This window comes from Chlorocebus sabaeus, chromosome 6, assembly GCF_047675955.1.
Source record: "Chlorocebus sabaeus isolate Y175 chromosome 6, mChlSab1.0.hap1, whole genome shotgun sequence".
In the NCBI taxonomy this organism is placed as follows: Eukaryota; Metazoa; Chordata; class Mammalia; order Primates; family Cercopithecidae; genus Chlorocebus; species Chlorocebus sabaeus.
The window spans coordinates 9,124,866-9,141,791 of NC_132909.1; the positions used below are offsets into that span (position 1 = coordinate 9,124,866).

Consider the following 16,926-nt stretch of genomic DNA (forward strand, 5'->3'; position numbering starts at 1 on the left):
GCGATCTTCCTTTGTGTTTTTGTTGCTGTCCGTCTCCTCCTATTAGGACACCCCTATGACATCATTGTAACTTAATTTACATCCGCAAAAACCTCTTTCATTCTCTCTTTCTCTCCCTTTCTTTCTTTCTCTTTTCCTTCCTTGCTTCCTTCTTCCTTTCTTTCCCTTCTTTCTCTTTCTTTCTCTCTCTCTCTTTTCCTTCCTTCCTCCCACCATCCATCTATCTTCTTTCTCTTTTCCTTCCTTCTTTCCTTCCTTCCTTCTTCCTTTCTTTCCTTTCTTTCTCTCTCTGTCTTTCTTTTCCTTCCTTCCTCCCGCCCTCCATCTTCCTTCCTTCCTTCCTTCCTTCCTTTCTCTTTCTTTCTTTCTTTCTTTCTTTCTTTCTTTCTTTCTTTCTTTCTCTCTCTCTCTCCCCCTCCCCCTCCCTCCCTCCCTCCCTTCCTTCTTCCTTTCTTTCCCTTCTTTCTCTCTCTCTTTTCCTTCCTTCCTCCCTCCCTCCCTCCATCTTTCTCTCTTTCTTTTCTTTCTTTCTTTTTTTTTTTTTTTGAGATGGAGTCTCACTCTGTCGTGAGGCTGGAGTGCAGAGGCACAATCTCAGCTCACTGCAACCTCTGCCTCCTGGGTTCAAACGATTCTCCTGCCTCAGCCTCCTGAGTAGCTGGGATTACAGGCATGCGCCACCACACACAGCTAATTTTTATATTTTTAGTAGAGACGGGGTTTCACCATGTTAGCCAGGATGGTCTCAATCTCCTGACCTCATGATTCACCCTCCTCGGCAAGTGCTGGGATTACAGGTGTGAGTCACCGTGCCCGGCCTCTCTCTCTCTTTCTTTCTTTTTCTTTTTTTTTTGAGACAGAGTCTCACACTGTCACCCAGGCTGGAGTGCAGTGGTGCAATCACGGCTCACTGCAGCCTCAGCCTCCTGGGCCCAAGTGATACTCCCACCTCAGCCTCCCCAGTTGCTGAGGCTACAGGCGTGTACCACCGTGCTCAGCTTATTTACTTATTTATTTATTTATTCATTTCAGACAAAATCTTGCTCTGTCACCCAGGCTGGAGTACAATGGCGTGATCTCAGCTCACTGCAACCTCCTTCTCACTGCAATCACTTCTCACTGAGAAGTGATTCTCCTGCCTCAGTCTCCCAAGTAGCTGGGATTACAGGCGCTCACCACTATGTCCTACTAAATTTTGTATTTTTAGTAGAGACAGGGTTTCACTGTGTTAGTCAGGCTGGTCTTGAACTCCTGACCTCAGGTGATCCGCCTGACCTCAGGTGATCCGCCTGCCTCGGCCTCCCAAAATGTTGGGATTACAGGCATGAGCCACCAAACCCGGCCCTATTCTTAAATTTTTGTGTTTTTTTTTGCAGAGAGAAGGTCTCCCTATGTTATCCAGACTGATCTTAGACTCCTGGGCTTGAGTGATCTTTCCTCTTTGGCCCCCCAAAGCTTTGGGATTACAGGAGTGAGTCACTGTGCCCTGCACTTTGTTTTATTCTTTTTTTTTTGGAGACAGAGTCTCGCTCTGTCGCGCAGGCTGGAGTGCAGTGGCCGGATCTCAGCTCACTGCAAGCTCCGCCTCCCGGGTTCACGCCATTCTCCTGCCTCAGCCTCCTGAGTAGCTGGGACTACAGGTGCCCACCACCTCGCCCGGCTAATTTTTTGTATTTTTCGGTGGAGACGGGTTTCACCGTGTTAGCTGAAGGGGTGGCCTGCCCCTCCACACCTGTGGACGTTTCTCGTTAGGTGGAACGAGAGACTTGAGAAAAGAAATGAGACACAGAGACAAAGTATAGAGAAAGAAAAAGTGGGCCCGGGGGACCGGCGCTCAGCTTACAGAGGACCCACACCGGCACCGGTCTCTGAGTTCCCTTAGTATTTATTGATAATTATCTTTACCATCTTAGAAAAAGGGAAGTGGCAGGATAATAGGATCATCGTAGGGAGAAAGTCAGCAGTAAGACATATGAATTAAGATCTCTGTGACATAAGTTTAAGGAAAAGTGTTGTGCCTTGATATGCATATGTAAACATCTCCATAAACGTTTTTAGTGCTTAAAGAGCAGCATTGTGCTAGCAAGTCCCACCTTTCGCCCTAAGGCGGTTTTCTCCCATCTTAGTAAATAGAACATACAATCGGGTTTTACACCGAGATGTTCCATTGCCCAGGGACGGGCAGGAGACAGATGCTTTTCTCTATCTCAATTGCCAGGAGGCCTTCTTTCCTCTTATACTAGTCCTCCTCAGCACAGACCCTTCACGGGTGTCAGGCTGGGGGACGATCAGGTCTTTCCCTTCCCACAAGGCCATATTTCAGACTATCACATGGGGAGAAACCTTGGACAATACCTAGCTTTCCTAGGCAGAGGTCCTTGCGACCTTGGCAGTGTACGTGTCCCTGGGTACTTCAGATTAAGAGAATGGTGATGACTTTTCACAAGCATACTACCTTCAGGCACTTGTTTAACAAAGCACACCCTGCACAGCCCAAAATCCGTTAAACCTTGAGTCACCACAGCACATGTCTCTTGCAAGGACAAGGTTGGGGGTAGGGTGACAGATTAACAGCATCTCAAATATAGAACAAAATGGAGTCTCTTATGTCTACTTTCTATGTAGACACAGTAACAGTCTGATCTCTCTTTTCCCCACATTAGCCAGGATGGTCTCCGTCTCCTGACCTTGTGATCCACCTGCCTCGGCCTCCCAAAGTGTTGGGATTACAGGCGTGAGCCACCACGCCTGGCCCTTTGTTTTATTCTTAATCATAAATAAAACGTCTAAACTTCTCCATTAATTATAATATTTGCCATGGCTATTTGATCAAGAGCCCATTATTGATCTTTCTGAAGCCAAGAATCTGGAAGTTGGTCTACTGAAGTCTGCTAATGCTTAGAAGGAAGCTGATAAGGAGAGGGGTCCCTAGGCTTGGTGGCTCATGCCTGTAATCCCAGGACATCGGGAGGCCAAGGCAGGAGGATAGTTGAGATCAGGAGTTCAAGACTGGTCTAGGTGACATAGTGAGACCCCAGCCCTACAAACAAACAAACAAACAAGCAAACAAAATACCTTAGCCAGCACTGGTGGCTGGTAAGAGTTCAAGGCTGCAGTGAGCCATGATCATGCCACTGCACCCCAGCCCAGGTGACAGACCTTGCCTCAAAACAAACAAACAAAAAAGCCAGGCATGATGGTGCATGCCTATAATCCCAGCACTTTGGGAGGCTGAGGCAGGAGGATTGCTTGAGCCCAGGAGTTTGAGATCAGCCTGGGCAACATGGCAAAACCCCATTGCTACCAACAACAACAACAACAACAACAACAACAATTTTAAAACTACAAAAATAAGCCGGGCATGGTATGTGCACCTGTGGTCCCAGCTACTCAGGAGGCTGAAGTGGGAGGACTGCTTGAGCCCAGGAGGTTGAGGCTGCAGCAAACCATGATCGCATGACTACACTCCAGCCTGGGTGACAGAGCAAGACCTTATCTCTTAATAAATAAATAAATAGTGGGGCACCTATCAGTAGCAACAGGGCGTGGCTCAGCACTGAGTTACAATAATGACCAGCCTGTCCCCTTTGACCCCTGACTTTTCTCCCTCTTTTCAGCCGGGTCCTCCCCTGGAGTCAACTTTCCACCAAAGCTTGGAGACAGATGTAAGTTCTCACTGATCCAATCCTTCCTGAGTTCCCAGAGTTGGGGAGAGAATGTTCTAGATGGTGGGAGGAGCGGCAGGGGAAGAGCCAGATCTGGACCATCAGTAGCTCCCGCTCTCCTTTCTCCAGACACTGCTGACCAAGTTGTGCGGGCAGGACCGGCTCCTGCGGAGGCTGCAGGAGGAGATAGACCAGAGGCAGGAGGAGAAGGTACGAGGCCCTGGACCGAGGATGGGGTGCCTGGCCTCTCTGCCTGCCCTGAGCCCTTCCTGACTGTGGAAGTCAGGATGCTGACTGGATATCCGGGACATGAGAGGATACCTTTTCTTTTTTCTTGGGACTAGGCATGGCTTCCGAAGTCTAACCACCCTCTCTCTTGGTGCAGGAGCAACTAGAAGCAGCTCTGGAGTTGACCCGGCAGCAGCTGGGCCAAGCCACCAGGGAGGCTGGGGCTCCCGGGAGGGCCTGGGGTCGCCAGCGCCTCCTGCAGGACCGGCTGGTCAGTGTGAGGGCGACCCTCTGTCACTTGACTCAGGTGAGCACCTGGGAAGGGGCCCGCCCTCCTAGGAGGCCCCAGGACTATGCAAGTGGTTATGAAGGGGATCTGCCGCAGAGCGCTCATAGGAAGATCGTTCTTCAGAAGTCTACACTCCACATTTTATTTTATTATTTTTCTCTCTCCTCATTGTCTTGTAACCACTCTATTATTTTTATTTTATTTTTTTGAGACGGAGTCTTGCTGTGTCGTCCAGGCTGGAGTGCAGTAGTGCCATCTCAGCTCACTGCAACCTCCGCCTCCCGGGTTCAAGCAATTCTTCCACCTCAGCCTCCCGAGTAACTGGGATTACAGGCACGTGCTACCACACCCGGCTTATTTTTGTATTTTTAGTAGAGATGGGGTTTGGCCATGTTGGCCAGGCTGTTCTCGAACTGCTAACCTCAGGTGATCGGCCTGCCTCAGCCTCCCAAAGTGCTGGGATTACAGGCATGAGCCACACTGTGCCCGGCCTTAAGTAACTCTGAGAATTATTATATGTGATATGTGTAAATGAATGAATGAATGAATATTTAACACTTCAGGTACTTGGCACATGGTAAGCAATACTTAAGTGTCAGTTATAACTATTATCTGCAAAACGGAGACAATAATAGTAACTACCTCATAGGAATTAGAGAGCTGAGAACGGTGCCTAGCCCATGGTCAATGCCCAATAAGTGTTAGCTGATATTATCATTGTTATTGTTGGTATTGGTAAGGAAGTTCCTGCTGCCGCAGGGTGAGTGGGTGCTGTGGTTATTATTTTTTTTTTTTTTTGAGACGGATTCTTGCTCTGTTGCTCAGGCTGGAGTGCAGCGCCCGGATCCAGGCTTACTGCAACCTCTGTCTCCCTGGTCCAAGTGATTCTCCTGCCTCAGCCTCCTGAGTACCTGGGACTACAGGCCCTCGCCACCACTCCCGGCTAATTTTTGTATTTTTGGTAGAGACAGGGTTTCGCCATGTTGGCCAGGCTGGTCTCGAACTCCTGACCTCGAGTGATCCGCTCGCCTTGGCCTCCCAAAGTGCTGGGATTACAGAAGTGAGCCGCCACTCCTGGTCTGGTGCTGTGGTCTTTTGACTGTCTAATGAATTCATTAGATCTGTAGACTCTGCTACCCAGGAGGGTGCAGAAGTAATCCTGGGTATTCAGGGAATGCTCTTACTTGTCTGTACTAGCAGTGCACTGGAATTGCAGGTTCCATACAGACTTTGGGGTTCCCAGTAGTCCAAGCAAAGAGGCCCATGGGAATTGTAGTCCATATGACTGCAGGGCTCCAGGGACCAAGCTCCCTTTCCTCCTCCTTAGCTGACAAATGATGGGGTAGGGAAGGATCTGGTGGGAGAGGGAGCTAACCTGTGTCTCCCCCTTTATGCAACCTGAGGAGCGAGAGAGGGTTTGGGACACATACAGTGGCCTGGAGCAGGAGCTGGGCACCTTAAGAGAGACCCTGGAGTACCTGCTGCACCTCGGTTCTCCCCAGGTAAATCCCTGCTTGGAGACCCCAAGACCCACCCCCAACTCCAAGTTCTGCCTGGAAATCCTTTTAGCATTTAATCTCCGCCCACAGAATCCAGGCCCCCCTCAGTTCACCCTTACCCTGCTTTCAGTCCTTTCAATCTAAACCCCTTATTTTAGTTAAGACCATGGCCTTTAGGGTTTGTTTTCTTATTCTCTCATTTGAATTGTAATTAACCTTCAATGTTGAATGCTGTTTTCTCTAGCTGTTATTTAATTTCTGCTGTAAAGTTGTTTATTTGTTTGTTTGTTTTTGACACAGAGTCTCACTCTGTCACCCAGGCAGGAGCGCAGTAGCACAATCCTGGTGCACCGCAACCTCTGCCTCCCAGGTTCAAGTTATTCTCCCACCTCAGCTGCCCAAGTAGCTGGGACTATAGGCACATGCCACCACGTCCGGCTAGTTTTTATATTTTTAGTAGAGACATGTCGGTCAGGCTGGTCTTGAACTCCTCACCTCAAGTGATCTGCCTGCCTCGGCCTCCCAAAGTGCTGGGATGACAAGCATGAGCCACTGCACCTGGCCTAATTTTTGCTGTAAAGTTGGCTATAATTTTACAACATTCCTTTTTTTTTTTTTTTTCCCTTCTTTGAGACAGAGTTTAACTCTTGTTGCCTGGTCTGGAGTGCAATGGCACGATCTCAGCTCACCGCAGCCTCTGCCTCCCGGGCTCAAGTGATTCACCCACCTCAGCCTCCCCAGTAACTGGGATTGCAGGCGCCTGCCACCACACCTGGCTAATTTTGTATTTTTAGTAGAGACGGAGTTTCTCCATGTTGGTCAGGCTGGTCTTGAACTCCTGACCTCAGGTGATCCGCTGCCTTGGCCTCCCAAAGTGCTGGGATTACAGGCGTGAGCCACTGCGCCCAGCCTACAACATTCTTTTTAAAAAATGTATTGTGAGTACATAGCAGATGAATATATTTATGGAGTACATAAGGTATTTTGGTACAGGCATGCTATGTATAATAACCCCATCATGGAAAATGGGGTGTCCATCCCTTCAAGCATTTATCTTTTGTGTTACAAACAATCCATTATACTCTTTTTTTATTTTTATTTTTTTGAGACAGAGTCTTGCTCTATTGCCCAGGCTGGAGTAAAATGGCACAATCTTGGCTCACCACAACCTCCACCTCCCAGGTTCAAGCAATTCTCCTCCCTCAGCCTCCCAAGCAGCTGGAATTACAGACACCCGCCACTACGCCCGGCTAATTTTTCTATTTTTGGTAGAGATGGGGTTTCACCATATTGGTCAGGCTGGTCTTGAACTCCTGACCTCAGGTGATCCGCCCACCTCGGTCTCCCAAAGTGCAGGAATTACCAGAGTGAGCCACTGCTCCCGGCCTACTATTTTATTTTTATTTTATTTATTTTCTTATGGTTTCTGAGATGGAGTCTCGCTCTGTTGCCCAAGCTGGAGTGCAACGGCGCAATCTCAGCTCACCGCAACCTCCGCCTCCCAGGTTCAAGCAATGCTCCTGCCTCAGCCTCCTGAGTAGCTGGGATTACAGGCATGTGCCATCATGCCTGGCTAATTTTGTAGTTTTAGTAGAGACAAGATTTCTCCATGTTGGTCCAGCTGGTCTTGAACTCACAACCTCAGATGATATACCAGCCTTGGCCTCCCAAAGTGCTGAGATTACAGGCATGAGCCACCGCACCCAGCCCTTCTTTTATTTTTTATTTACTTACTTATTTTGAGATGGAGTCTTGCTCTGTCGCCAGGCTGGAGTGCAGTGACACAATCTCAACTCACTGCAACCTCTGCCTCCCAGGTTCAAGCAATTCTCCTGCCTCAGCCTCCCAAGTAGCTGAGACTGCAGGTATGCGCCACCATGCTCAGCTCATTTTTGTATTTTTAGCAGAGATGGGGTTTCACCATGTTGGCCAGGATGGTCTAGATCTCTTGACTTCATGATCCACCCGCCTCGGCCTCCCAAAGTGCTGGGATTATAGGCGTGAGCCACCGTGCCTGGCCAATGCCTTTTGTTTTAATACCTACTTTCGGCCCCTCTATTTATTTATTTATTTATTTATTTATTTATTTATTTATGAGACGGAGTCTTGCTGTGTTGCCTAGGCTGGAGTGCAGTGGTGCAATCTCGGCTCACTGCAACCTCCACTTCCCGGGTTCAAGCAATTCTCCTACCTCAGCTTCCTGAGTAGCTGGGACTACAGGTGCCCGCCACCGCGCCTGGCTAATTTTTGTATTTTTAGTAGAAATGGGGTTTCACTATGTTGGTTAGGCTGGTCTTGAACTCCTGACCTTCTGATGTGCCTGCCTTGGCCTCCGAAAGTGCTAGGATTACAGGTGTGAGCCACCTCGCCTGGCCAATGCCTTTCATTTTAATACCTACTTTCAGATCCAGAGCTGCTCTCTCCCCTGGTTCTAAATCTCTCCTCTTGTTGAAGTCATTCTCTCACTAGCAAAGATCCAACCCTTACCCTTTCTTCCATCTTGCAAGTTCATCTCTTGCTTCCTGCATCCTGACTTTTGCTGTTAAATTTATCCTCTGGAATTACGGTTCCAAACCCTTTCCCTTAGTGCAAGCTCTGCTCCTAAAATATAAACCTCATTACTTAGCCTCAGACCTGCTTCTTCACTCTAAGTCTAGCCATCAAGTTATAAATCATGTATCTTTAAAAACATTGACATGGCCGGGCATGTTGGCTCACGCCTGTAGTCCCAGCACTTTGGGAGGCCAAGGCAGGTGGATCACTTGAGGTCAGGAGTTTGAGACCAACCTGACGAACATGGTGAAACCCTGTCTCTACTAAAAATACAAAAATTTGCTGTGTGTGCTGGTGCACGCCTGTAGTCCCAGCTACTCAGGAGGATGAGGCACGAGAGAATCGCTTGAAGCTGGGAGGCACAGGTTGCAGTAAGCCAAGATCGCGTGCCACTGCACCACTGCACTCCAGCCTGGGTGACAGACAGAGGGAGACTTGGTCTCAAAAAAAAAAAAAAAAAAAAAAAAGGTCGGGCACATTGGCTCACACCTGTAATCCTAACACTTTGGGAGACTGAGGTGGGTGGATTGCCTGAGTTCAGGAGTTCGAGACCAACCTGGGCAACACAGTGAAACCCCGTCTCTACTAAAATACAAAAAATTAGCTGGGCGTAGTGGCGTGCATCTGCAGTCCCAGCTACTTGGGAGACTGAGGCAGGAGAATTGCTTGAACTTGGGAGGCGGAGGTTTCAGTGAGCCGAGATCGCACCATTATACTCCAGCCTGGGTGGGAGCGAGACTCTGTCTCAAAACAAAAAACAAAGAAACAACAATAAAAAAACAAAAACAGAATCAACACCTAAGCAAGGCATGGTGGTGTGGGCCTGTGGTCCCAGCTACTCGGGAGGCTGAGGTGGAAGGATTGTTTGAGCCCAGGAGTTTGAGTGTACAATGAGCTATGATTGCACCACTGCACTCCAGCCTGGGTTACAGAAAAAGGCCCTGTCTCAAAAAAGATCCCAAAACAGGCCAGGTGCAGTGGCTCATGCCTGTAATCCCAATCCCAGCACTTTGGGAGGCCCAGGTGGGCGGATCACGAGGTCAGGAGTTCGAGATCAGCCTGACCAACATGGTGAAAACCTGTCTCTACTAAAAATACAAAAAAATTAGCTGGGCATGGTGGCATGCAACCGTAATCCCAGCTACTCAGGAGGCTGAGGCAGGAGAATTGCTTGAACCCGGGAGGCGGAGGTTGCAGTGAGCCAAGATTGCGCCACTGCACTCCAGCCTGGGTGACAGGGAGAGAGTCCATCTTCCAAAAAAAAAAAAAAAAAAGCATTGATGCCAGATGCATCTTCTCACTCTAAGCTTCTCCCACTTGATCCTAAAACGCAGACTTGGCAAAAACAGACCCATGCCAGGTGCAGTGGCTCACGCCTGTAATCCCAGCACTTTGGGAGGATGAGGCAGGTGGATCACCTGAGGTCAGGAGTTTGAGGCTAGCCCGGGCAACATGGTGAAACTCCGTCTCTACTGAAAATAAAAATGAAAAAATTAGCTGGGCCTGGTGATGCAAGCCTGTGGTCCCAGTTAGTAAGGAGGCTGAGACGGAAGGATCGCTTGAGCCCAAGAGTTCGAGGATGCAGTGAGCTATGATCAAGCCATTGCACGCCAGCCTGGGTGACAGAGGGAGGGGCCCTCTCCAAAAACAAACAAACAAAAAGAACAGACTCTCATATATTCATATGGTCACCTATTTATAACAGATGTAACAAAGTAAAACAACATAGAAAGAAAAGAGTTTTTTCTTTTTCTTTTTCTTTTTCTTTTTTTTCTTTTTCGAGACAGTGTCTTGCTCTGTCGCCCAGGCTGGAGTGCAGTGGTGCGATCTCAGTTCATTGCAACCTCCACCTCCTGGGTTCAAGCGATTCTCTTGCCTCAGCCTCCCGAGTAGCTGGGATCACAGACACCCACCACCACCCCTGGCTAATTTTTTTGTACTTTTAATAGACAGGGGGTTTCACCATGTTGGCCAGGTTGGTCTTGAACTCCTGATCTCAGGTGATCCACCCGCCTCGGCCTCCCAAAATGCTGGCATTACAGGCGTGAGCCACCATGCCTGGCCAAAAGACAGCTTTTTCAAGTCATCTGGATAACCACATGAAAAAAAAAAAAAATACCAACTCCATAAATATAGCCCAGCTGATTTCAGACTTTTGCAGGGGCCTATTAGCTGAAACCCTCCTGCCTTTTCCCACCTTTAAGTAACAAATTCCTTTCCTCCCCGCAGGACAGAGTGTCCGCTCAGCAGCAGCTGTGGATGGTGGAAGACACGCTGGCAGGTCTGGGTGGCCCCCAGAAACCGCCCCCACACACTGAGCCTGACTCCCCATCTCCCGTGCTCCAGGGCGAGGAGTCCTCAGAGAGGGAGGTAAGATGCACACAACTGTCTCTCCACCCCTAGCTTTCTGTCCCACCTGTCCTTGGCTCAGTCTATTCCCCACCCACCTCTTTAATTCTTCCTTGATCAGCTAACCCATCTCTCGCAAGTGTCCTAACTTCTGGAAGCCTTTGTTTTTCTTTGTTTTTTGGGTGTTTTTTTTTTTTTTTTTTTTTTTTTTTGAGACAGAGTCTCACTCTGTCACCCAGGCTAGAGTCCAGTGGTGCGATCTTGGCTCACTGCAACCTCTGCCTCCTGGGTTCAAGTGATTCTCCTGCCTCAGCCTCCAAAGTAGCTGGGATTACAGGCGCCCACAACCAAGCCTGGCTAAGTTTTGTATTTTTAGTAGAAACGGAGTTTCACCACGTTGGCCAGGCTGGTCACGTACTCCTGGCCTCAAGTAATCCGACTGCCTCGGCCTCCCAAAGTGTTGGGATTACAGGCTTGAGCCACCTCACCCAACCAGGATTTTTTTTAAAGCCTGTCACCCAGGCTGGAGTGCAGTGGCTCGATCTCGGCTCACTGCAAGCTCTACCTCCCGGGTTCACACCATTCTCCTGCCTCAACCTCCCGAGTAGCTGGGACTACAGGCGCCCGCCACCACGTCCGCCTAATTTTTTTTTTTTTTTTTTGTATTTTTAGTAGAGATATGGTTTCACTGTGTTAGCCAGGATGGTCCCGATCTCCTGACCTTGTGATCCGCCTGCCTTGGCCTCCCAAAGTGCTGGAGGATTACAGGCGTGAGCCACTGGGTCCAGCCTTAAAAAGTTTTTGTAGGAAAGCGAATTTGCTTGTTGCCCAGCTGGTCTCTAGCTCCTGGCCTCAAGTGATCCTCTCCTTGGCCTCTCAAAGGGCTGAGATTACAAGCACAAGTCTCCGTGCTCAGATCTGGTTTATAGCCTTTTTTTTTTTTTTTTTTTTTTTGAGACAGAGTCTTGCTCTGTCACCCAGGCTGGAGTGCAGTGGTGCGATCTCGGCTCACTGCACCCTCCAACTCCTGGGTTCAAGTGATTCTTCTGCCTCAGCCTCCTGAGTAGCTGGGATTACAGGCACCTGCCACCATGCCTGGCTAATTTTTGTATTTTTAGTAGAGATGGGGTTTCACCATGTTGGACTAAACTGGTCTTGAACTCCTCAGGTGATCTGCCTGCCTCGGCCTCCCAAAGTGCTGGAATTACAGGCATGAGCCACTGTGCCTGGCCTGGTTTATAGTCTTAATCCTATTCAGACTGTATTCCAATTCCTAAATGCTTGCAACATGTTAATAATAATAATAATGATCATGATCGTCATTATCCCCCTTTTCTAATCCCCGCAGAGCCTGCCGGAGTCCTTGGAACTGAGCTCCCCTAGGTCCCCTGAGACTGACTGGGGACGGCCTCCTGCAGGCGACAAAGACCTGGCCAGCCCTCGCTTAGGTGAGCATCCTGGTCGGGTGGGACTTTACAGAAATTCCCGTCCTCACCAAGTCCCGTTCTGTCTTTCCAGGTCTTGGGTCTCCGAGGGTCTCCCGGGCTTCCAGCCCTGAGGGTCGCCACCTCCCTTCCCCACAGCTGGGAACCAAGGTAGGCTGTAGGTCCATCTTGTAATCCTTGCATCTGACCATCAGGGACCCTCACACTTCTGGGAAACAGCTAGTAACAGAGCCTTCTAAGGCCACACTCAGAGCAGAGACAGCACTGCTTGTTAAGAGCATTGAGATTGATTTTTGTCTCTGTTGCTTCTAAGCCATGTGACTTTGGGTCAGTTATTAAACCTCTCTGTGCCTCCACTTTTTCATCTCTAAAATGGAGCCAAAAGTAGAACCTACCACCTAGGGCTGACACGAAGATGAAAACTAGATGAATGAGGCCAGGCGTGGTGGCTCACGCCTGTAATCCCAGCACTTTGTCAGGAGTTCGAGACCAGCCTGGCTAACGTGGTGAAACCCCGTCTCTACTAAAAGTACAAAAATTAGCCAGGCATGGTGGTAGGCACCTGTAATCCCAGCCACTTGGGAGGCTGAGGCAGGAGAATCGCTTGAACTCAGGAGGCAGAGGTTGCAGTGAGCTGAGATTGCACCATCGCACTCCAGCCTGTGTGGCAAGAGCAAAAACTCTATCTCAAAAAAAAAAAAAAAAAAAAAAAAAGACTCCCTGAGTGGAACAGAATGCTGATCTCATGTGGCCCTGGAGTTCAGAAATTGGTGGACTTCCAGCGGCAGGAATGTTTAGGAATTGGTTAACATTAAGCTGTGGAAACTCTGTGCTCTGTGTCTGTTGCTGATTGGCTGGTTTTCAGAAGCATGGAGCTATCACTGATTGGCTGATTTTCAGAAGTACGGATCCATCACTGATTGGCCAGCCCGCAGAAGCATGTGAACGTCACTGATTGGCTGATTTTCAGACGCTTGGCTCCATCACTGATTGGCTGGCTTTCAGAAGCCTTTGGGGTACCTGTTGGGATTATTTGATCAAATAGATTTAAAAGCACTTCTTGGGGTAGGGAACGATGGCTCGTACCTGTAATCCCAGCACTTTGGGAGGCCAAGGCAGGCAGGTCATCTGAGGTCAGGAGTTCGAGACCAGCCTGGCCAACATGGTGAAAACCCTGTCTCTACAAAAATACAAAAATTAGCCGAGTGTGATGGCGGGTGCCTGTAATCCCAGTTACTTGGGTGGCCGAGGCAGGAGAATCGCTTGAACACAGGAGGCAGAGGTGGCAGAGACCCAAGATTGCACCACTGCACTCCAGGCTGGGCAACAGAGCGAGACTCTATCTCAAAGTAATAATAACAATAATAATAATAAATAAATAAAAGCATTTCTTGGCCAGTGGTGTTGGCTCATGCCTGTAATCCCAACACTTTGGGAGGCCAAGGTAGGTGGATCATTTGAGCCCAGGCGTTCAAGAGCAGCCTGGCTAATATAGCCATCTCTACACACAAAAAATAAAAAGTTAGCTGTGGCTGGGTGCAGTGGTTCACGCCTGTAATCCCAGCACTTTGGGAGGCCGAGGCGGGTGGATCACCTGAGGTCAGGAGTTCAAGAGCACACTGGCCAACACGGCAAAACCCCATCTCTACTAAAAATACAAAAATTAGCGGGGTGTGGCAGCGCGTACCTGTAATCCAAGTTACTTGGGAGGCTGAGTCAGGAGAATCGCTTGAACCTGGGTGGCGAAGGTTGCAGTGAGCCAAGATCACGCCACTGCCCTTCAGCCTGGGTAACAGAGCAAGACTCCATTTCAAAAAATAAAAAAATAAAAAGTTAGCTGTGCGTAGTGGTGTCCACCTGTGGTCCCAGCTACTTGGGAGTTTGAGACATGAGGATTACTTGAACCCAGGAGGTCAAGGCTGCAGTGAGCCATAATTGCACCACTGCACTCCAGCCTGGGCAACAGAGGGAAACCATGTCCAAAAAAAAAAAAAAAAAAAAAAAAAGGCCGGGCGCGGTGGCTCAAGCCTGTAATCCCAGCACTTTGGGAGGCCGAGACGGGCAGATCACGAGGTCAAGAGATCAAGACCATCCCAGCTAACCCGGTGAAACCCCGTCTCTACTAAAAAAATACAAAAAACTAGCCGGGCAAGGTGGCGGGCGCCTGTAGTCCCAGCTACTCGGGAGGCTGAGGCGGGAGAATGGCGTAAACCCGGGAGGCGGAGCTTGCAGTGAGCTGAGATCCCGCCACTGCACTCCAGCCTGGGCGACAGAGCGAGACTCCGTCTCAAAAAAAAAAAAAATTGCATTTCTTGTGCTTACTTGTTATCATGGATACAAAGGCGATCAATCAAGCCTTTCCTAGGAAGACAGGAGAGGAGCTTTTTGATTCTCAGTGGTTTGTCACGGGCATGGGTGATTGGAGCCTCCTGGGAACATCACTTTTCTTGGAACATACTCCTCCCTCACCCCAACCCCGTGGTTTCAGGGGCTGCCAACAGGGGTGGACTAGTGTGTTCCAGGGATTTCAGGGCTTAGCAAAGAAAAAGCTATGACCGCCAGATGGCAGTAGCACACAGGAGCTTTATTTGGCGGACACTGACAGATTTGTCTACGGAGGAAGTCACACCCAGTGTGAGACACTCCAGAGGCTCCTGTGTGAGGGTGAGGACCACTGCACAGGAGGAGAGGAAGGCAAGCTCCCAAGAGAGAGGGACTGGAGAAGGGGCTTACATCTGGGTGATGCCAGCCAGCAGTATGTAGAGAGTTCTCTGGATCAGAGAGCTCCAAAGAGCAGCGGGGGCTTGGGGCTCATCTTATCTATGGGTAGAAGATGTTGGGCACAGTCTCGGGGTATACAAAGCAGGCAGACTGCATGGCTGAAAAGATCTGCTTATTATGACTGTGTTTAAAACAATTGGATGTGTAGAAATCTGAGTTTGCTGCTCCCAAGCTTTTAGGCCAATGGTCTGGCCTGCTGTGAAGAAATTAACATTGGCCAGGCGCGGTGGCTCACGCCTGTATACCCAGCTACTTGAGAGACTGAGGCAGAGAACTGCTTGAACCCAGGAGGCAGAGGTTGCAGTGAGCAGAGATTGAGCCACTGTACTCCAGCCTAGGTGACAAAGTGAGACTCCGTCTCAAAAAAAAAAATGAAATTAGCATCATATACAGTGTAATACACAGTGGTAATATACAGTGGCCAGTGGACATCATTTATATAAACGGGACTCAGGATTGCTCAAAGCAGAGGAAACTGCAGGGGCTGGTTCTACAATAAACACAGATCCATGCTATCTCGCTGGGATGTTTAACCGGAAGCTCCAGCAATGAGTGCTCTCTCTCTCTCTTTTCTTTTTGCTTTTAGATATGGGGTCTTGCTCTGTCACCCAGAGTGGAGTACAGTGGCACGATCATAGCTCCCTGAAGCCTTGAACTCCTGGGCTTAAGTGATCCCCCTGCCTCAGCCTCTTGAGTAACTGATAGGCGTCCACCACCACATCTAACAAGTTTATGTTTTGTAGAGATGGGGTCTTGCTATGTTGCCCAGGCTGGTCTCAAACTCTTGGCCACAAGTGATCCTCCCACCTCAGCCTCCCAAAGCTCTGGGATTATAGTCACCCACCACTGCACTTGGTCTTTTCCCTCTCTCCTTGTTTAAGCAACATATATTATATATATTTTTTGAGACAGAGTCTCGCTCTGTCATCCAGGCTGGAGTGCAATGGTGTGATCTCAGCTCACTGCAACCTCCACCTCCAGGGTTCAAGCAATTCTTCTGCCTCAGTCTTCCGAGTAACTAGGATTACAGGTGCCTGCCACCATGGCCAGCTAATTTTTGTATTTTTAATAGAGATGGTATTTCGCCAAGTTGGCCAGGCTGGTCTTGAACTCCTGACCTCAAGTGATCCTCTCGCCTCAGCCTCCCAAAGTGCTGGGATTACACGAGCCACTGTGCCTGGTCTAAGGGTTGGGTCTTGGGATGTTTCTCACCTCCCTAGGCCCCGGTGGCCCGGCCCCGAATGAGTGCCCAGGAGCAGCTGGAGCGGATGCGCAGAAACCAGGAATGTGGACGGCCCCTCCCTCGCCCGACCTCCCCGCGGCTCCTCACCCTGGGAAGGACACTGTCCCCAGCCAGACGCCAGCCTGAAGTGGAGCAAAGGGTGAGGGGAGGAGGACTAAGGCTGGGCGGTGGGGTGGTAGTAGGTCCTCTTCGCCTACTTTGAGTCCCTTTCTGTAAAATGGAGATAATGCCTACCTCCTTACTCCAAGCTGGATTTCCAGATTTACCTCAGTTTGTACTTGTGCTAAAGTCAGCTTCCTGGCCTGGTTAGTGGTGGGTGGACAGGAGTGGCAGTGAGGGGAGGACAGTGGGTGGGGGCAGGGGGTCACAGATCTGGATTGGAAGCCTACTTTTTCTTCTCAGTTGCTATGTGTTGTCAACAGCAAGAAAGCAAAAAAAGAAAATGTAAGACAGCAAGAAAATTGATTTTATTCATGCCCTTTCAGTAGGGAGAACATCCCAGATCTGAGCATCAGAGTGTCTCAGATATCTCAGGATGGTTTCCCCTTAGACATTTTCTTTTTTTGGCCGGGTGCGGTGGTTCACGCCTGTAATCCCAGCACTCTGGGAGGCCAAGGCGGGCGGATCACCTGAGGTCGGGAGTTCGAGACCCAGCCTGACCAACATGGAGAAACCCTGTCTCTACTAAAAATGCAAAATCAGCTGGCCGTGGTGGCGCACGCCTATAATCCCAGCTCCTCGGGAGGCTGAGGCAGGAGAATCACTTGAACCCAGGAGGTGGAGGTTGCAGTGAGCTAAGATTGTGCCATTGCACTCCAACTTGGGCAACAAGAGTGAAACTCTGTCTCAAAAAAAAAAAAAAAGGTGTTTTCTT

The 16,926-nt window shown here is 49.4% G+C and overlaps 1 protein-coding gene across 7 annotated transcripts in view; it reads left to right on the forward strand.

Moving 5' to 3' along the window:
- Positions 1 to 16,926, forward strand: part of PLEKHA4 (pleckstrin homology domain containing A4) — a 31,839-nt gene that overhangs the window by 10,407 nt on the left and 4,506 nt on the right. For 6 of the 7 annotated variants that reach the window (XM_073016206.1, XM_073016209.1, XM_073016208.1 and 3 more), the window contains 8 exons: positions 3,618 to 3,665; positions 3,795 to 3,875; positions 4,051 to 4,200; positions 5,586 to 5,684; positions 10,464 to 10,604; positions 11,932 to 12,031; positions 12,102 to 12,178; positions 16,030 to 16,191. In XM_073016206.1, coding sequence (XP_072872307.1) covers positions 3,618 to 3,665; positions 3,795 to 3,875; positions 4,051 to 4,200; positions 5,586 to 5,684; positions 10,464 to 10,604; positions 11,932 to 12,031; positions 12,102 to 12,178; positions 16,030 to 16,191 — 858 coding nt within the window. The remainder of the gene's footprint in view (positions 1 to 3,617; positions 3,666 to 3,794; positions 3,876 to 4,050; positions 4,201 to 5,585; positions 5,685 to 10,463; positions 10,605 to 11,931; positions 12,032 to 12,101; positions 12,179 to 16,029; positions 16,192 to 16,926) is intronic. The other variant, XM_073016207.1, reaches the window with a different exon arrangement.